This window comes from Macaca nemestrina, chromosome 5 (assembly GCF_043159975.1).
Source record: "Macaca nemestrina isolate mMacNem1 chromosome 5, mMacNem.hap1, whole genome shotgun sequence".
NCBI classification, from domain to species: Eukaryota; Metazoa; Chordata; class Mammalia; order Primates; family Cercopithecidae; genus Macaca; species Macaca nemestrina.
This window is the reverse complement of record NC_092129.1, coordinates 144,907,547-144,928,686: the sequence shown is the minus strand read 5'-3', so window position 1 is coordinate 144,928,686 and position 21,140 is coordinate 144,907,547. Positions and strand designations below refer to the sequence as shown.

The 21,140-nt window shown below is 42.2% G+C and overlaps 1 protein-coding gene across 4 annotated transcripts in view; it reads left to right on the top strand.

Annotated features, from left to right (window-relative positions):
* The first annotated feature begins 900 nt into the window (after window positions 1-900).
* LOC105474551 (zinc finger AN1-type containing 3) overlaps window positions 901-21,140 on the top strand; it is a 335,383-nt gene continuing 315,143 nt past the window's right edge. For 2 of the 4 annotated variants that reach the window (XM_071096015.1, XM_011729335.2), the window contains exon 1: window positions 901-1,188. In XM_071096015.1, coding sequence (XP_070952116.1) covers window positions 1,118-1,188 — 71 coding nt within the window. In that variant the 5' untranslated portion in view covers window positions 901-1,117. The remainder of the gene's footprint in view (window positions 1,189-21,140) is intronic. The other 2 variants (XM_071096012.1, XM_071096013.1) reach the window with 2 other exon arrangements.

The window sequence follows — 21,140 nt, the reverse complement described above, 5'->3', positions numbered from 1 at the left end:
GAGACCAGTATACCGGGTAGAACTCGAAGAGTTGTTTGGGTGTGGGGAGACCAGGAAGAGAGAGAGATTCCCAGGGAGTTGGCAAATTGGGGAGAAAGGCTCCGCGGCATCGCCTAGGAACAAGAGCTGCAGCTCCAGGGACCTTGACTCCGACGTCCCCGGGAAGTCCGAACTCCACTTCCGCGTTTGGCATTCCTCCCCTAGGCCCCTCCTCGCACTCGGTTACGGGGTCTGCGGGCGCATGCGCCGCCGCTCAGGGACTGGCCCAATTTACCCTAAACAACTAATCTGCTCCTCCCCCTCCCGCTTGGAGCGCACCACTCGCGTTTAGGGGGAGACACCGCGCCCCGGAGTACTCAGAAACCTGCTCCCCTTCTTCAGACAGGGGGAAGATAAGGTTGCTTCAGATTTTAAAAGTTCTAAGAATACGAAGGCCTCAGCCGCCTGTCGCCAGGCGAGAGCCCGAGGCTCTCACTTTCTCCCACAGCCCCGCACTCCGCCTTTGAGGCGCGGAACAAAGTGGCACGCCCGGATCCCAGCTGATCAGCTGCTGGGCTTTGGCGGTGGCTCCCCCGGGCGAGACCATTGTGACTCCTCGGAAGGGGTGCATTAGAGGGGAGGGGGCGGAGCGGCCATTGTCCGGTCAGCGCAGCCTCCGGGGGAGGGGCCGGTGTTACGGAGCCAGCAGGGCTCGGGGCTTCACAGCGGCCGCTGCGACTCCGGAGCCGGCGGGGACCTCCGGTCCTTCCCCGCGCCACCGCACGGGACATCGCTCTGGCTGGGGAGCGGCGGTGGGAGCCGTCGAGGGCGTCGGTGTCCCTCCTCCCCCGCGGTCCTCGGTGCGTCCGCACGCCCCTCCTCCTCGGCTCCCTCCTTCTCCTCTCCGCACCTCCCCGGCCCCCCCGTCTCCGCAGGCCGAGTGGTGCGGCCCGCCTCCAGCTGACCGGCCTGGAATCCCGGCTCCGAGCCCCGGACTCGCGCCCGCCCGCGCGCCCGCTCCCTCCCCCTCCCCCCGCCCCGAGCCCCCCGACGCCGCCGCCACCTCCTCCTCAGAGCGGGGCCCGGGCCCAGCCGCCGCCACCGCTGCCGCCGCCGAGCTCCGCCGCCGCCGAGCACCATGGGAGACGCTGGGAGCGAGCGCAGCAAAGCGCCCAGCCTGCCGCCTCGCTGTCCCTGCGGCTTCTGGGGGTAAGTGCCCGGCCGGGTGGGGGCGGGGGCCGGGGGCGCGGACGCCAGGGCTGCCTGGGCAGGCCGCGGGGCCCGGGATGCCGGAACCCTGGAGGCTGGGCCCAGCCCGGGCCTACGGGGAGGGGGTGGGGGTCGCGTTCCGGGGAGGGATGCCGGGTGGGGAGCTGGGGGTGGGCAGAGAAGGCCCTTCCGGGGGTGCGTTGCCACCCTTTGGGACCCGCCAGCCTGAAGCTGGGGCCCACGGGGGCCTCCTGGGCCACGGGTGAGGGGGGCAGGGCGGCGGGGAGGGATGAGGGGGCGGCGTTGACCGCTCCGGGAGGAGCAGGAGTGCCCCTTCCCTGGGCATGTGGAAGCCAGCCCTTCCTCCCTCCCGGGGCTTGAGTTGGTGCCCAGGCATTAGGAGGGTATTTCCTCTGACTTTTTCACCTCCCCTCCTCCCCGTCCTCCGGAGACTTGCATCATCACTTCCTAGATTATATCCCAGTGCCCCATTTGCTTTTAGGAAGCTATTCTCACGTCACCCGTTTGTAAAAACCGAGTCCAGAACCAGGCTGGGGTAAAGTTATAAGACTGTTGAGGTCTCACCTTTATGTAAAACACGTTTCAGGAGATTTGTAAAATTCCCTTGTCAAAAAGGAAGAAGAAAACCACACAAAACCTGAAGTCAGCCTGGATTGGGGAATATGAGATCCAGTTTCCTCAATTGGTTCTCAAATTCCCCTCTTTCTCAATTTAAGTAAAAATAATAAAAATGTTCACAGTGGATAGCGTATATTGTTTGGCCATCATGTGTTAGGGCGAAAAAAAAAGTGAGGTGGGAAATCAGCTCCCTCTTCCTCCCCCCATTACAGTTTAAATTCTCGTGGTAACACTTTAAGCTTCATGGATTGCCACCTAACAGGTGCCTGCATCATACCACATGACTGTAGTTCTGCAGTAAGAAAGCTGGAGACTTTAAAGGCCGGCTTTTGTGATTTGAGTCCTTTTTATCTTTTATCGTTTTGTTTTAGTTTTATTTTTTGAAAGATTCAGTATATTTGGAGACACAGAGGCAGGAAGGAAGATTGTTTCTGGTGAGGACATCTTGGGAAGAAGTATGGAAGTGGTTTCCCTTTGCTATCTCCCATATTGTAGGAATGGTTAACAGAAATTAAGGGTAATTTTGGGAGTGCAGAGAAAGATTAGAAAGTGGATCTTAATGTGAACTTCTGTGGAAGCTGTCGTATCTCAAGGTTATGACAAAGAAGTGGATTTTCATTTTCTCATTTTTCTGACTTTCTCTCTCGAAAATTTCCCTGTGGAAGGATATTAGTCAAAAAGTTATGGCATGTGTAAAGTCCTAAAAATGTGAAAATATTTCTATTCTTCCCTTCATTTTTATTTGAAAATAATTGGTTTGCCTGTGAAGTGCTTTCATGGACTGTCTAATTCCCACAAGAATCTTGCAAGGTAGGAACCATTATCTCATTATTAAATGGGGAAACTGAGGCTTAGGGTGGATAATTTGCCCCTTCACACAGGGAGTGTAGGGTGGAGCTGGTGAGCTCTTTAGAGTGCTTAGTACCATCATGTTTATGACATCAGTCTGCTGCCCTGGAAAAATCTTGTGTCACAAGCCTCAGATTGTAACTCATTATAAGACATGTGTCCTGAAGAAAGTTGCTGCGAGTGGCAGCTAATGCTCAGGATGTATCAGGTCTCTCTCCTGGCAACACGTTTATGTCCTTCGGACTATTATGAATGGAATCTTTATTGAAAGACTTATATCAAGGCTTAGAGATTAAGGAAATGGAATAGCGTTTTACATTTATTTATTTGTTTGTTTATTTTTGAGACGGAGTCCTGCTCTTTTGCCCAGGCTGGAGTGCAGTGGCGTGATCTCGGTTCACTGCAGCCTGCACCTCCCGGGTTCAAGCAATTCTCCTGCCTCAATCTCCTAAGTAGCTGGTACTACAGGTGCACACCACCATGCCCGGCTAATTTTTGTATTTTTTAGGAGAGATAGGATTTCGCCATCTTGGCTAAGGTGGTCTCAAACTCCTGACCTCAGGTGATCTGCCTGCCTTGGACTCCCAAAGTGCTGGGATTACAGGTGTGAGTCACTTCATCCGGCCAATTTTACACATTTTAAATAATGATGATGATTATCATCATTAATGACTGTAGGCCAAACAAAAGGACAAAGTAGGAGGATCACTTGAGCCCAGGAGTTTGAGACCAACCTGAGCAACAGCAAGATGTTGTCTCTAAAAAAGTTTTAAATTATCCGGGTGTGTTTGTGCATACCTGTGGACCAACCTACTTGAGAGGCTGAGGCAGGAGGATCACTTGAGCCCAGGAATTTGAGGCTACAGTGAACCATGATTGCGTGACTTGCTTTCCGGCCTGGGTGACAAAGTGAAACCGTGCCTTGAAAAAGTAAATCAGTAAACGAAATGATTGTAAATAATGAGTGACTGTAAATAGTAAATAGTAAATCATTTTTCTGTCATAGGGTAATGTTGAAAGTTTCAGAGGTCTTTTGTTTATAACAGGCATGAGCCACCACGTCCAGCCAGCTTTTTACCTTTAGCCGGTAGGGTTCTGATAATGCCCAGAGAGTTTGGTGGCAGCAGATAGGAAAAGTTACACTAATGTTGTACTTGACCTGTAAGCAACCAGGGCTGCTTTTTAGATACTTTCACTCTGATACTTTTTATGAACTGCAATTTACCTAGCAGGAGTAGTGACCACAAAACTAATATTTTTATGGTGAAAAGTGTTCTTTTTGGTGCAATGTTTGAACCTTTCCTAAGGACTTTTATATACAATTGTGTAGTTTGTATTTTATACCAAAGCATAACAAAATTGCTGCCTTGTTTCCATTGTATCATAACCGACTTTGAACATGTTTCCCTTACTGCATGGGCCACATTCATATTATGTAAACTTAGAATATATTTAACAAATATTTGAATGCCTGTGATATAATGGTGGGCAAGGAGGTGCTGGCCCCATACTCTGGGTCAGGGGGCACAGGGAAGTAAACTGACAGTTGCAATACATTTTACAGGTGCTGTATGGGAGGGGCACCTACCCTAGCTGGGGTGGAGGTAGAGGAAGGTAGCCTGGAGAAAGTGACACTTTTGCCTAGACCTGCAGGAAGGGTAGAAGGAGAGTATGGAAACAAATATTCCTTTCAGGCAGTGGGACTAACGTGGGTGAAGGCCGGGATGTGAGTGAGAGCACTACGCATTTGAGGAACAGGTTTGTTGGGTCTGTTGGTAGATTGTGAAGGGGGATCACAATCTAGAGATAAGGCTGGAGGATTGAGAGGAATTGGTGATACAAGGCCCTCATAGGTAATGCTGAGGACTTTGGACTTTTATCCTGAGTGCAGTGAGGAGCTACTCAAGAACTTTGATCGGGGAGTGATGTATATCTTTAACGTGAAAGATTATTGGTTGTTCTTGAGAGTAGCCTGGGTGTGTGGGTATGATTCTGTGTGTCTGTATGAATGTGATGTATGTGTTTTCGTGGAATGTCGCCAAGTCCAGATTTGCCATGGTTGTGGCATGAACCAGTGTAATGGCTGGGGAGAATAGAGAGCCATTCAGGAGGTATCTTTTGCCTTTTCCCTTCATGAAAATAAAGGTGAATATGTTCTAAAAAATTTTGTGCGGCATTGCACTCCTTGGAAGCTCTAGGTCTAAAATCAGCTAGCCAGGGCCCACACCCAGCCCTTTGCTGAGGAGCCTTTCAGCAGAATGTTCTGGCACCAGCAGACTAACGGCAGTTCCTTTAGGATTGCTGCTCTTTCCAGTGACTCAGGCTGCAGGACTTGCTGCCCAGCATTGCCCAGTCAGGACACTAATCAGTGGGGCTTGGTTGAATAGGAGAGCTTTAACTGCATTCTCTTGTGAAAATGCAGTTAAAGAAGAATGCCAAGAGGAGTGTACAATTCAAATGCATTAGTGCTTGTAACACTTAGTTTCCAGTTCTCTCCCTCTTGGCTTATGTTGTATAATTGTGTATAGGTAATTAAGTTATTTTATAGAGACCATCTCCACTGGGAAACTTTGCTACCATGGAAATTGTTGAATATTAACCAGTTGATAATGAAGTTGATAATAACGTTACAAGTTGTTTGTATTACATATATATTTTTTTGTTTTGTTTTTTTTGAGAGGGAGTTTCACTCTTGTTGCCCAGGCTGGAGTGCAATGGCGCGATCTCGGCTCACCGCAACCTCTGCCTCCCGAGTTCAAGTGATTCTCCTGCTTCAGCCTCCCGATTAGCTGGGATTACAGGCATGTGCCACCACACCCAGCTAATTTTATTTTTAGTAGAGTTGGGGGAGGCTGTTCTCGAACTCCCGACCTCAGGTGATCCGCCCCCCTCAGCCTCCCAAAGTGCTGGGATTACAGGCGTGAGCCACCACTTGTAGCCGGTATATATATTAACATCATATTTTTAGGATTAAAACAAATTTTTCCTCGAGACATGGACTTAAAACTTTCAGTGAAATATGAACATTTTCTTGGCTCATTTTAGGCATTCAGTACTCAGGCAAAAAACGTATTTGTTGATAATTGTTGTATCTGAAATGAAATAGTCAATTAGTACATTTTCTTTAGTTGAAATATACAGATACATGAAAACACTTAAACTATGCAGATATAACTGGTATTTGTTGAAGCTGCATTTTAAATTATTTAGACATTTAAAAAGTGCTGAGGCATGTAGATTCCTCACAAATATGAAGACCTAGACTATTACAGAAAAGATAGGAAGAAAAATAAGTATAAGAATATAGTATGTGTATTACAGGATAACAGGATAATTAGGATGGAAGACGGAAGTGTTTTCTAATTTTATTTAAGTACAGAAATATAATTACTATTGATATTTTGCTTTCACAATTGGAGATAACCTCATAATGACATACGGAAACCTTGGGAATTACTATTTTGTAAATAAGCTTAAAGCGTAGTAGATATAAGCATTCAGTCTGGTATTTAGGGAATAATGGAATAGTTAAATATGGGGCTTATTAGGTAAACTATTCATTGTTTTGATTTTAAAAAAGAAGGTCTTCTAACAAGTCATGACAGACATATCACATGGGTTCCTTTAGGGAAATAGATTTTGTTACTATTTCATTTTTATAATCATGTCTGTTGAAGCATTTTGCCTACAAACTATATTGGCTGGATATGAGATGTACTTTAAGATAGAGATGGGTGGAGATAAGGATAGGGGTAATCTCCTAAAATAAATTTCATTTCTGAAATCGCTACTAGTAGAAAGTTGATTGAAAACATAACAGGATTTGTTTTATTCCGCCTTATTTTTGGCAGTCATAAGATACTGACTAGTTTAGAATCAATACATATATTTTTTCCCTCTGAGCCTAGCCTTAGTGAATTGCTGTAGAACATCAATTCTGTTACTGTCACTGTCTAAATTATCTAGCTAGTGTGCTTGGCTCCTCACAGTGTGTGGACTTCACATTCATTTTGCCTCTTCAGTCACAGTCTCACAATTGTAACATGTTGCCACACTTCAGCCAGCTTAACCTGGGCATTCAAGATCATGTGAACACAGTATGAATCACTAATCAGTAGAATGTTCATTCCATTGATGTCACTACTTATCCCTTGATTATAAAACCCCCTTAAACATTCTCTTAAAAAACAAAAAATTTTGCTTGTGGAGTTTTACTTTGCATTTTTGAGTATTGTGTGCCTCTGAAGATAAAACATGATTTAAGTTAAGTATTCATTGTCGGTTCATTTATCTACTTGCCCTATTTTCCTGATTACGTTTGGGGGATTCAGAAAATAGGAAATTTGTGCCTTTGATGTGATGGAACACAGGGAAATAATTTTTTTTCTTTTTTAATTTAAACAAACATAGTCTTCTTTCTGTTGGTTTGAGGCAATAGCTTTTTAGAGTTAGGTCCAGTTAGCATATGGCTCTTTTGGTTTTATCATCTCTTCTCCATTTTCCATCTCCCACTCTTCCCCTCCTTTCCAAAATGGAAGAGAATTCTAAACTTTAAATCATACTGAACAGTTTTGACTAAGAATCTCTTTATAATCCTTAATAGTATCAAAATTAACATTAGTTTTCACAAATTAACCTTTCCTTGCTCTAAAAATCAGAGAACTAAGAATCATTTGAAAAGAATGAAGTCCTTAAAAAGAAACCAAGAATAGTATATAAAAAGATTATTTATTTAGAACAGAATACTTAGACAGTGAGAACTAATATCATTTGGATTTTTTATTAGGTCATAGGGAGGTTCTGTCCATGCAAAGTGATGTAATATTTTGAATTCCTGCAATAATCATAGATCAAAATTGAGGTTAAATATTCTTATTTTCTTTTTCACGCAGGCCTGTGACTGGCAGGGCTGCATGGCTTTGTGGCTGAGGCTGGAAGCAGAGCCTATCAAAGTTCCTTCCCCTGCAAAAAAAAAAAAAAAAAAAAAGGAATTCTTTTCTGTTTTTGAAGAAAGGTTAAGGTTGATATCTTAGCAAAACTACTTGAAGGAAGTGATTGGTCTTGACCCAGTACTTGTAATGCAATGCTCGCAAAATCGTTCAGATTCTGGCTTTTTGGATTTCGTGGGACTTTGTGTCAGAGAGGTTTTCAAAAGAGGGCCTTCATTCCAACTGTGGGGATGACACTGATGTTACTCAGTTTTTCTAGGGTTTGGGAGGAACAGTGATCCTGCTCTGGACTGGGTCCCTGTGTAACAAGATTACATTGCTGAGTGAGATATTTAAACATAAGACATTTCCTGTGTCATATGCAGAAAAGGAGGTTAAGGAACTTTGTTTAAAGTGTCTTGGCCGGGTGCTGTGGCTCATGGCTGTAATCCCAGCACTTTGCCAGGCCGAGGCGGGAGGATCACTTGAGGTCAGGAGTTTGAGACCAGACTGAACAACATGGTGAAACCCTGTCTGTACCAAAAATAAAAAAATTAACAGCGTGGTGGCACACACCTGTAGTCTCAGCTGCTTGGGAGGCTGAGGCAGGAGAATCGCTTGAATCCAGGAGGTGGAGGTTGTAGTGAGCTGAGATCGTGCCACTGTACTCCAGTCTGGGCAACGGAGTAAGACTGTGTCTCAAACAAACAAACAAACAAAAAAAAAAGGTGTCTACTAGTCAGAATCTAAAACTGTATTCTAGAATGGCACTGCCCAGTATGGTAGCCATTAGCTGTAAGTAGCAGTTTAAATTCAGATTAAAGTTAAAAAATTTAGTTCCTCAGTCACTGTAGCTACTTTTAAGTACTCGCTAGCTCAGTAACTAGTGATTACCCTATTGAGGAACACAGATATAGAACATTTTTGGCTGGGCGCGGTGGCTCAAGCCTGTAATCCCAGCACTTTGGGAGGCCGAGATGGGCGGATCACGAGGCCAGGAGATCGAGAGACGATCCCGGCTAACACGGTGAAACCCCGTCTCTACTAAAAAATACAAAAAAAAAAACTAGCCGGGCGAGGTGGCGGGCGCCTGTAGTCCCAGCTACTCGGGAGGCTGAGGCAGGAGAACGGTGTAAACCCGGGAGGCGGAGCTTGCAGTGAACTGAGATCTGGCCACTGCACTCCAGCCTGGGTGACAGAGCAAGACTCCGTCTCAAAAAAAAAAAAAAAAAAAAAGAAAGTTATGTTGGACAGTGCTGTTCTAGAATATTGACTGATGGGCAGCCAGAGTTTTCAAGCCTGTTTTCTTGTGGGCTCTCTAGATCCCTTTTTTTCTTACATTCTGAACATGAGGCACTTAGCTAATTTAGCTCTAAATTTCTTTCCAGCCCTAACGTTGTTTATTTCCACTGGGAGAAGCAATGCTATTGTTAATCCAGAGTACTGGGAAGTGCTCCTTTGGTTAGGAATGGGAATTAAAATTTCAGTAATGGGAATTAAAATGTAGTCTGTAATTTGAACCTTTTTTGAAGTGTTACTTTTGAGTCAGCCATTTTAGCTCTTTTAGCACTGTTAAACTGGCAGCCTGTACGGCTTATACAAGGAGGTGTTGGTCTAACAATCAGTTTCTTTTTGGTTCAAAGGATTTTTGCAGCTACTCACCTTTTAGAAAGTTGATAGGTTGTAGATAGGCTCTAGTTAGCTTTTATGACTTTTGTGGAGGAAAAATATTTGTTTTCACAAATGTAAATCTCATGGCAGGTTTTTATATGTGATTAGGGATAAGTGGATTGGATTTTCTGGTAAATTCAGGTTACTATATATAGAGAAAGGTGGAGTGTATTGGAATTTCCAGCAGTAACGGGCAAAACCAAACTGATCTGTGATGCACCAGTCTAATAGAATGGCACAGGTGAATGAAAATGCATGTCGTCCGTGAGGCTGAGGGACAGAGCTGCTAACAGTGCCGGGTACCTGAAGTGGCTACAGCTGTTAAGGAGGGATGATGTACTAGCTAACTACATCTGTTCATTTAGCTGTACCAGATGTCCCATATCATAGGCAAGTTCGAGTTTATTAGGGTAGAAGAATGTCCTGGGAGAGGTCATTGATGCTGCTTGCTACCACTCTGGCCTTGGATGGAAGAGGAGGGCCAAGCCACACCAGAGCATTTTGTTTCCAGGTGTGAATAAGCTCTAGTTAGCTTCACTGAAGCTTTAGTAACTACCTGGTAGAGTGAGGTTGGTGATGTACTTAGGACCTTTTTGGGAGTGTCTTTTCTCATTTATTTCTGCTGAAGTGGAGTGGTGTGGAGTAACAGCTGTTGATGTCTTACCTGCTTCTTGGACTCTTACACACTGACAAGTTGAAGTGCATTTGCATAAAATAATCACGCTTATAGCCACGCTTCCTGGAAGGGGAAGCATTCTGACCATTCAAGAATATCACAAATACTCTTCCCATGGTCAGCTTCTTTGTCCAGGCACTTGATTTTATTCATTTATTTTTTACAAGAAAGTAAAAAAAATTTTCTGTGGCTTATGGTACCTAACTGGAAGAGTGGAGGCAGGAAGTTGGGGAACACGGAGTGGGTGGTGGACTTTGCTGTCACTTCTGTGCTTCGAAAGCTTTTATCTATTTCAGATCATCATTTTTTTAAAGGCAGCCCTTTCTAGGATGCTTTCGGCAGAAAAAATGGGCTGGCAAAATCATCTCCTGAAAAGATTTATGAATGCGACACATAAAGTACATTGAATAGTATAGTTATTCTTAAACTAGTCATAAGAGTATTAACTAGCAATAAATAATAAAAAATAAACCAGAGGTAGGAGAAGGTATGGTGATTTCAATGTGAATTGTTTTTGGATTTATGATTTCTTGGTTTCTGTGCCTAGGGAGGCATGGATGGTATTACTCTTTTTCTTTTCTTTTCTTTTTCTTTTTTTTTTTTTTTTAAGATGGAGTCTCACTCTGTTGCCCAGGCTGGAGTGCAGTGGTGTGATCTTGGCTCACTGCAACCTCCACCTCCCTGATTCAAGCCGATTTTCCTGCCTCAGCCTCCCTAGTAGCTGGGACTACAGGTGCGCGCCACCATGTCTGGCTAATTTCTTGCATTTTTAGTAGAGATGGGGTTTCACCATGTTAGCCAGGGTGGTCTCGATCTCCTGACCTTGTGATCTGCCTGCCTCTGCCTCCCAAAGTGCTGGGATTACAGGCGTGAGCCACTGCGCCTGGCCTGGATGGTATTACTGTTTTTCTTCAGTTGTTGCTGAAATCTAAAAAACCAGGTTTTTCAAGTCTTTATGTGTTCATGTGTGAAACTTTGCCCGTACATACAAAATCTTTACATTGTTTGACTTTACTGCATGCAGTTTAGTTTGCTTTTTCTTTTTAATATAACTTAAAGGTATTCTCTTACCTTTACAAGTGGAGAACTGTTCTGTGGACTGATTAGCAGTGGATTTGAGCCTGTAAATAGCCACTGCACTCCAGCCTGGGTGACATAATCAGACTTTGTTGCTTAAAAAAAAAAAAGTGGAGGATGCCAGACTTGGTGGCTCATGCCTGTAATCCCAGCACTTTGGTGGCTGAGGTGGGCAGATCACCTGAGGTCAGGAGTTCGAGACCAGCCTGGACAACATGGTAAAACCCCATCTCTACTAAAAATACAGAAATTAGCCGGGCTTAATGGCCTGCACCTGTAATCCCAGCTACTCGGGAAGCTGAGGCAGGAGAATCACTTGAATCAGGAGGTGGAGGTTACAGTGAGCCAGGATTGCACCACTGCACTCCTTGGCAATAGAGTGAGACTCCGGCTCAAAAAAATAAAATAAAAGTAAAATAAATAGAGGAGTGTTTTTGTATATTGACCCACAAAAATAACTTGCACGTAGGAACTTTTAATTTTTTTATTGATTTGGGAGAACATGTTCATGTAGTCTCTGAGGCCTGAGTTCCCTGTTTCTGTGGATCAGTCACTGTTAACTAGCTCACCCTGTTCCCCCAACCCCATCCATGCTGTAGCACTTCCAATATGTGCTTAAACCATGCATTTTATTTGTAAGGCTAATCATCTTCTTCAGGGAATATTGAGCAGGATCTATTAAGGAACAGTTGCTTTGACTTAAATGAAAAAGTCTTTGCAAATGACAGATAAAATCTTGAGTGACAATGTGTGGAGTACTGCACTCTTGTATAGTAGGATCTCTTTAGGGGATCTCAAAAATCCTGATCTTTGGAAGTGTATGTCCCTACAGACTGCATTTTCTTACCCTTGGTTTTAAACTTTCTAGCATTATATATTCTAATCTGATAGTTGAAAGCCACCAAATTTGCCTGAGTAGTTTTCATTCTAAATAGATTAGAATTTTACATTGTGTGTGTTTTTGGTTGGAGTTAGGGACAGGAAAAATAGACTGTTGGGTTTGTGTTTAAAGTTGCGGTGCATTAAAGTCATTGGACAGAGATCTATTTACAGATTTGGAGGTGAGTTAGAAGGGAAAGGACACAGAAGGTGGTCAGAGGCAAAGACTGGGGCAAGGGGGATGAGGATGGGGACACGTGGAAGACAGTAGAATGGTGGCATTATAATTGGGAATGAAGTAGCTTTGTGGCCACCATTGTTTAGTCAATCTGTGAGAGGTGGTCTCATCTGTAAGGCTAGAGTAATTAATATGAAAAGGTGGTGGTTAGGGTTAATGAGATGTTCTGTCTTTTCTTGAAGTGTGGTATGTGAGTCCCCTGGGACCTTACAGGAACGTGCTAATGATCACAGGATGACAGCTGAGATACAGATTCCAAACTAAAGTTTAGTGGAAATAGCAGCAGTTTTCAGCAAAATTGGTGTTCCATCATGTTAGAACCCCATGGGCTCTTCTGCTAAGACCATAGGTACCTTCTTAGCCAGTTAAAGAAAAATGCTGTGTGGTTTCTCTTTGCAGCAGGCCATGGAGACTCAACCTACCTTTCTTTTATACCTTCTTAGCCAGTTAAAGAAAAATGCTGCGTGGTTTCTCTTTGCAGCAGGCCATGGAGACTCAACCTACCTTTCTTTTATTGGAATTGCCACAACCTGTTAATTCCATTGCTTGGGAATGATTTTTCTTCTCACCTTTTCCCCCCCATGCCTGGTAGGGGATTGAATAGTCTTGCCAATTGTCTGTTTAACTTGCTGTTCTTAGAAAAACAACTCATACAAGCCCTTCTCTTTTAAAACATTTTACAGTGAATACATATGGGGAAGTTACATTAGATCTTAAATAATTTAGCAGTAGTACTTCCTGGGGAATAGGACCTTTTCTTATTTGCTGAGAGGCTGATGAAGGGCCCCCTCTCTCGTCTATCCCAAACTCCTCCAAAACTCCGAAGATGAAGGGCATACTGATCTCTTACCTCCAGAAAACCAACTGAGCTAAGTGGCTAGGCATGGGTTTTGGAATCAAAGATCTGGATTGGCACCAAAGATGTGAGTTTACCTCTCTGTCTCTTTATCTTTAAAAAAGTAATATCTTAGAGTTGGCTTTGCGATTTAGTGAGCTCTGATGCCTGTCAAGCCGTTGCCACAGAGCCTGGTCATGGTAATTACATTCATTAAAGGCCAGCTTCCCAACTTGAAAGAAGGAGCATTGGTGGCAGATTAGTAAATACACAACTATCTTGCCTTATATGGTCAATTTGCATTTATAGTGATCTCCAGACTGATGCCACATCATTAATTGGTGAAGTTTCTGACCAACCTTTGGCCATTTTCCAGAGCCAGTCCTTTTTCCAGCAAGTGTTAAGCACTCTATCTTGTGTCTTGAGCTATGCTAGGCAAGGGATACCTTGGTCTGGCTTCTGCCTAAGAAAGCTCACAGTCTAGAAGGGGAGGTGGATCAATAAACTGACAAAACACTGTTAGAAAAGTGCTCTGGGAGATCACTGAGTATTATGAGAAGAACACTAATGGGCAGCTTATCTAGTTGGGAACTGAGGGTGGCCAGGAGAGCTTCTCATGAGTTGGGCTTGAGCTAGGCATGAAAGATGAGCAGAAGTTAACCACATGAAGATGGTAAGGAGGGGATTTCTAGGCAGAGGGAACAGCTTGTACAGAGAGGCACAGAGGAATGGGAAAGTGTGCTGAATTAAGAGAATTGCAAACACAACTCAGTATGTTAGCTGCAGGGTATGGCAGGAGGCAAGACAAACCTAGGGAGATGAGCAGGGGCCAGTTATGAAGATACTTCATTGCTGTACTGTTGAACTTAAGGATCAGGAAGCAGCTGGGAAGCATTTAAAGATTTTAAGCATGGATAACATGATATTTATAATATATTTCAAAAAAGTTAATGTGGAGGATTCATTGGAGTGTATAGGCAGAGAGACCAGTTAGAGCAATTAAACCTTTTTGAACCATGCATCCCTTTGGCAACCTGGTGAAGTCTGTGGACCCCTTCTGAGAATAATGCATAAAATAAAACACCTGTGATTACAAAGGAAACCAGTTAGCTCATGGACCGTGGGAGCCTGTGGACCCTAGATAAAGTAACCCTGAAGAATGAAGCAGTGGGGTGCTGAAAATAATTGTAGGCTGGCAGTGGGGAATGAAGAGGGGGCTTAAATATAAGAGCAGCGACAGATTGGATGGTGGGGAGTGGTGGTAAAGGAGAAGAGAAGCAGCAGGGTCTGACGTGGACTGCAGATGGAAGATGATGTCGGTCACTTGTAGTGGGTATAGAAGTTCCTTCGCTTACAAACTGTAGGTATGAAAGGTCATTTGTGAATTCATCTATTCCCAAATCCAAAGTGAAATTGGAGAAGCGACCAGTAGTGCCCTCTGTCAGTGGTATGCATTGTTTTGTTCAGTAGGAGAAAGTTTATGCTTCGGAAGTTCTTAAGTTGAAGTGATTCAGTGAATCTGTACTAGAAGATGGTAAGTGGGTGGTGAGAGGGATGATTTGTTTTAGACAGGTTAAGTGTACTTTCTGGTGAATTATAGACAGCTTAAGACAGTTTCTTGCTTTGCTTTTCTGTTTTCTTTTTTCTTCCCTTCCCGTCTCCCCTCTCCCCTCAACAGGGTCTCGCTCTGTTGCCCAGGAGGCTAGAGTGCAGTGACAGGATCATAGCTCACTGCAACCTCGAACTCCTGGGCTTAAGTGATCCTCCTGCCTGAGCCTCTGAAGCAGCTAGGACTACAGGTGCATGCCACCACACCTGGCAAATTTTAAAGTTTTTTTTTTTTTTTTTTTTTTTTTTTTGTAGAGATGGGGGTCTCTCTATGTTGCTCAAACTGGGTTTGAACCTCTGGCATCAAGTGATCTTCCCGTCTTGGCCTCCCAAAACATTGGGACAGGCATGATCCCACTGCTGATGAGCACAGGAGTTTTGACCTGCTCCATTTCTAACCTGGGCCAGTTCACTCCTCCTTTGGCAACCTGATGGTCCTTTGTTCATGGGAGGTTGCCATATTGATGCTGAATTTAGTGTGGACACCTGATCAGCATAATGCAGTACTGCCCAGAGCTCCTGGGCTCAAGCAATCCACCTCAGCCTCCCAAGTAGCTGGGACTACAGGCATGCTACCATTGTATCTTTTTTTTAATGTGAATTTTTTATTCACATTAAAATGTGAATAAAAGTATAACATAATAATGAAAGTATAACATAAATAATGAAAAATACATGAATCTTCAGTGTATGGCTAAATGAATTTTCTACAAAGTGAATATGCCTATGTAACCAGAAATAGCTAACAAGAAATAACATTTCCGGCCCCCAAGAATCCCTCTTCCTATCCTCTTCCGGTAACTACTCCCTTCCTCTGTCAAGGGTAATCACTATCCCAATTTGTACCATCACAGATTACTTAAAATTTTTTTTCTTCTTAGATTCTTTCTACAATTGAAGTATGACTTAGTTTACTGTAAACATTTCAAGTGTGTACTTTGGTAGATTAACAAAAATAGACTTCACAGCTGGGCGCGGTGACTCACACCTGTAATCCCAGCACTTTGAGGTCAGGAGTTAGAGACCAGCCTGGCCAACATAGTGAAACCTCATCTCTACTAAAAAGTACAAAAATTAGCTGGGCGTGGTGGCACACATGTGTGGTCCCAGCTACTCGGGAGGCTGAGGCAGGAGAATCACTTGAACCTGGGAGGTGGAGGCTGCAGTGAGCCGAGATCGTGCCACTGTACTTCCAGCCTGGGCGACAGAGTGAGATACCATCTCAAAAAAAAAAAAAAAAAAAAGACTTCATTTTTTAAAAAGGAGTTTTAGGTTTACAACAAAATTTACTAGAAGGTAAAAAGAGAGAGTTCCCATATACCCTTTAACTGTCTACGCACACAGCCTCTCCTGCTACCGACATCTCACACTAGTGTGGAACATTTGATAGAATTGATGAACATACAGTGACACATCATTATCACTCAAAGCCCATAGTTTGCATTGGGATTCACTCTTGGTGGTGTATATTCAGTGGATTTTGACAATGTGTAATGAAACTACCATTATAATATATAGAATATTTCAGTGTCCTAAAAACCCTCTCTGCTCTGCCTGTTCATCTCTGCCTTCTCTTCAACCTTTGGCAACAACTTTTCATTGTCTCCCTAATTTTGGCTTTTTCAAAATTTCATATTGTTGGAATCATACAGTATGTAGCCTTTTCAGATTGGCTTCTTTTATATAGTAATAAGCATTTAAGTTCTATGTCTTTTCATGACTTGCTAGCTCATTTTTTAGTTCTGATTAATATTCCAGTGTCTGAATTATACTACAGTTTATCCACTTACCTACTGAGAGACATCTTGATTGCTTCCACGTTTTGGCAATTATGAATAAGGCTGCTGTGAATATCTGTGTGCAGGTTTTTGTGTGGACATGTTTTCTACTCATTTGGATAAGTAGCAAGGAACACAACTGCTGGATCATATAAGAGTATGTTTAGTTTTGTAAGAAACTGCAAAACTTTGACAAGCGAGTGTACCATTTTGTATTCCCATCAGCAGTGAATGAGAGTTCCTGTTGCTCCACATCCTTGTCAGCATTTGGTGGTATTGAATGCTGACACTATGATGTGTGATACATATGCATATATCATATGCATAATATGATATATGCATATATTATTATGATATGTGCATGTATGTATGTATGTTTCAAAAAAACTAGATACTACCAGTTTTCAAAAATGATTGTATCAGTTAACATTCATACCACCAATATATGAGAGTTCCGGTTAGTCCACATTTTGTCAATACTTGCTATTGATGGTCACTTTCATTTTGGTTGTATCAAGTTATTGCATTTTTCTTTTATATTTGTCTGATGACTAATAAAATAGAGCATCTTTCTTCATTGGCCATTTGGCTAAACTTTGTTGTGAGGTGCCTGTTTAAGCATTTTGCTTAAGTTTCTATTAGGTCATCTGCTTTTTTCTCATTCATTTGTAAGAGGTCTTTTTTTTGTTGTTCTTGTTCGAGATAGAGTCTCACCACTCTTGCAGGCTGGGGTACAGTGACACAGTCATGGCTCTTTGCAGCCTCAACCTATGGGCTCAAGTGGTCTTCCTGCCTTAGCCTCCCATGTAGCTGGGACCCCAGGTGTGCGCCACCACACTCAGCTAACTTTTAAATTTTTTTGTAGAGACGGGGTTTCACCCTGTTGCCCAGGCTGGTCTTGAACTCCTGGGCTCAAGTGATCCTCCTGCCCCAGCCTCCCAAAGTGCTGGGATTACAGGCGTGAGCCACTGTACCCGGCCTGTAAGAGTTTTTTTTTTTAATGTATTCTGGATGAGTCCTTTTTTAGATAGCATGTACATGTACTGCGTGGTTTTGTATTTTCTTAAATCCTTTTTTAAAAAACTAGAAAGTGAGTGTATTCGTATGGTAAAAAATTTAAACACACAAGTGGGTATATTATGAAAAGGATGTCTCCTTCCTACTTTTAGTCCCTTACTGGGAGACCATAGCCTTAGTCCCACTTAGTTGTGGTTATGTTTTTTGAGTATGTTTCCTGTGCATGTACTGCATATGTTCTTTTTTCTAACACAAATAGCATACCACAGACTATTCCCCACCTTGATTTTTTTAGTTAACATATCTTGGAATTCTTTCCAAATGAGCATATACATTTCTAGCATCCTTTATAATAAATGGCAGCATAATATTCCAGTAGGTGCATGTACCAGATTTTATTTAATCAGTTTATCTAGTTCCTTCTTGATGAGTGTTGTTATTATGCTACAAAAGTAGCATGAAATATGTTGAATTTTAGGGCTTATGGACAATCTAAGTGTGAAAATGCCTTAGGTGTCTGAATTAGGAGAGAGGATAAGCTAGGGCTTTTATCATTAAGGGTGACATGAGTGCGTGTTATCATAGCTGAAGCCAAGGGAGCAGGTAGAGTCACATAAGAAGTATTGTTAAATCAGTGATTCTCTGTGAGATAGAAATGGAGTTGTCAGAATCACTTTGGGAGTCTTTTCTAAGAAACACATTACTCTTGCTTTCCCTCGCCCTAGTTTAGTGGGTCCCTGATAAGGTCATCCTTGACCGTTTTTCTTTTATCCCTTGAAAAAAGTGTCACTGTCCTTTTGAGACCCAGTGGTATAGAGTGAAAAGATAACTAAGGATGGAACCCTGAGGAACACAGGTAGAAAAAGATGACTTTGGAAAGGAGTTGGATACACTGAGATAGGAGATAAATCAGGTGAGTATAAGGTTACTGAAACCAAAGGAGGTGGTATTTCAACGAAGAAATGGCAGAAGGGTCATGCTGCAAAGAGTGGTCAAGTTAAGATGGTAATTGGTACTTCTCTGCTTCTTCAAGGTCCTCGAAGAACTTGAGTAATACTTTTAAAGTCATGTTTGTGCTTCTTAGCAGTATTCTGGCCCAGCATGGTACCAGGGTATGTTTTGTGAAAAATTGTTGTAACTACCTCCTACGTGTACCAGAAATTAACACCTTTCATTAATGATTCATGAATCTAACCATCATGAATTGAAAGAAACTTCTCTTGAATCTATATTTTCACTTCTATTAACACTTCCAATAATATATATGTTTTTAGGGTAGTTTTTAAAAAACCTTTGACCTTCAACTTCTTAGTCTTCTAGGTTCTGGCAGACAAGATTGCATTCACCTAATTTTTCTTGATATTTGACTTAATTTTATAGATGAACCATCTCTCTCAGCTTTTGTTTTTCTAGCAAGAAGTCCCTTTTATTTAGTCTGGACTTTGATTCCTGTAAATATTCATATGTCTTTTCTGAAATCTTTCCAATTGTATGTTATGTCTTTTTGAGGTGCATCTGTGTTGCTGAAAAGATACTAATATTCGTATTCCCCGTCTCTTCCCCATCCCCCATATAGATTGGGATGAGGTAGAAAGAAGGCATTCCTATGGGAGATAACGAAATGTATTTCTTAAGAAAAGCTCAGTGTATATATATTTAGGAAAAATTAGGTGAAGAATGAGGTAAGATGAGGGGACAGACTTCTTGGCTGATACTGGTTTATCCTATTTTATTCATGACATATGCTGTATGTGTCAATATGACACAAGAAGAAAGGACATACTGGAATTATTAGAGGAGACAGTGTGAGGATTAAGGTCATGTAGGGTTTTTCAGATATTCTAAAAATCTTATTTTGCTGTGTGTTATTTTCTGTAAACATTCTTCAGTGTATTTTGCTCTGTAACTGCTCTGTTGTGACTTTAGGGAATTTTAAGCATTTCAGCATTGGAACTGTATAATCAAAGACAAGGGATCCTTTTAATGTATAGGTAGGCCGTTTTTTTTTTTTTTTTTTGAGATGGAGTTTCGCTCTTGTTGCCCACGCTGGAGTGCAATGGCGCAATCTCGGCTCACCGCAACCTCTGTCTCCCAGGTTCAAGCGATTCTCCTGCCTCAGTCTTCCGAGCAGCTGGGATTACAGGCATGCACCACCACACCCAGCTAACTTTTTTTGTATTTTTAGTAGAGACGGGATTTCTCCATTTGTCAGGCTGGTCTCGAACTCCTGACCTCAGGTGATCCGCCCGCCTCGGCCTCCCAAAGTGCTGGGATTACAGGCGTGAGCCCTCACGCCCGGCTGTTAGGCTGTTATTAAAGAACAGCTTATATAGAGAGCAGTGTGCATACCAATATGGTAAATATACACAAAGATACACTTTGTTTGTTTAAAATTATACTGATACAATTTAAATAGTGTCATAAATATTATAGCAACTTGATGTTACTTTATTTTGGAATATCCCTGGAGGCCTTTGAGGTTGAAGCTGTTTTGATTTCACACCCTTCTGTTTTAAAACATAGGGACTGACAGGGAGGCCCAGGGCTGCTCTCTGGGTGGTGCTACATTTGTAGACAAGAACAGCTTGCTGTATTTTAACCCAGAAAGATTAGAAAGTTTGTTCTTGAACTTCTGGTTCAGATTTAGATGCATCTTTGAAGTGCTGATACTTGGCTTATCTGAAGCTTTGGGATTATCATTTTCTAATTACGAAGGGATTGAAAGTGTTTATAACATTTTTACAGGTGGAAGGTAAATTTGTTATTTTGTTCCTCAATTTTTTTTTTTTGCTTAATTTAAAAAATATTGAGATATAATGCACATACCATAAATTTCATCCTTTTGGAGTGTATAACTGTGTGTGGTTTTTAGTCTCTTCACAAAGTTATGTAACCATCACTACTGTCTTAATTCCAGACAATTTCATCACTTCATAATTCCAGACAATTTCATCACTTCGTAAAGAAATCTTATACCCAATAGCAGTCACTTCTCCCCTCAGCTCCTGCCAACCGTGAATCTACTTTCTGGTTCTATGGATTTGCCAGTTCTGGACATTTCGCTTAAGTGGAATCATACCATATATGACCTTTTGTGTCTGGCTTCTTTGACTTAGCATAACGTTGTCAAGGTTTTTCCATGTTGTAGTGTACTGCATGTCTTTTAGTGGCTGTGTAGTATTCCATTGTATGGATATACCACATTTTGTTTATCTTTCATCAGCTGATGGATAATGAGTTGTTTCAGGTTTTGGCTATTATGAATAATACTGCTGTGAACATTTCTTTACAAGTTTTTGTGTGAACACCTGTTTTCACTTGTCATATTTGAATACCTAGGAGGGGAATTTCTGGATCATATGGTAACTCTGTTTAACTTTTGAGTAAACTACCATCCGGTTTTCCAGAGTCAACTACATTATTTTACGTTCCCACCAGCAATGTATGAAGACTCCAGTTTCTTCATATCTTTGCCAATACTTGTCATTGCTGCTCTTTTTGATTATAGCCAACCTAGTGGCATCTCCATTGTGTTTTGATTTGCATTTCCTTAATGACTAATGATATTGAGTATCATTAAATATTCCTATTGACCATTTGTGTATCTTCTTTGGAAAAATGTCTATTTAAATATTTTGCATGTTTTAAAATGGAGTTATATGCCTTTTTAGTTGTAAATTGTAAAATTTCTTTATGTATTCCGTTTACTAGTTATCAGATACAGGATTTGCAAATTTTTTCCCCCATTTTGTAGGTG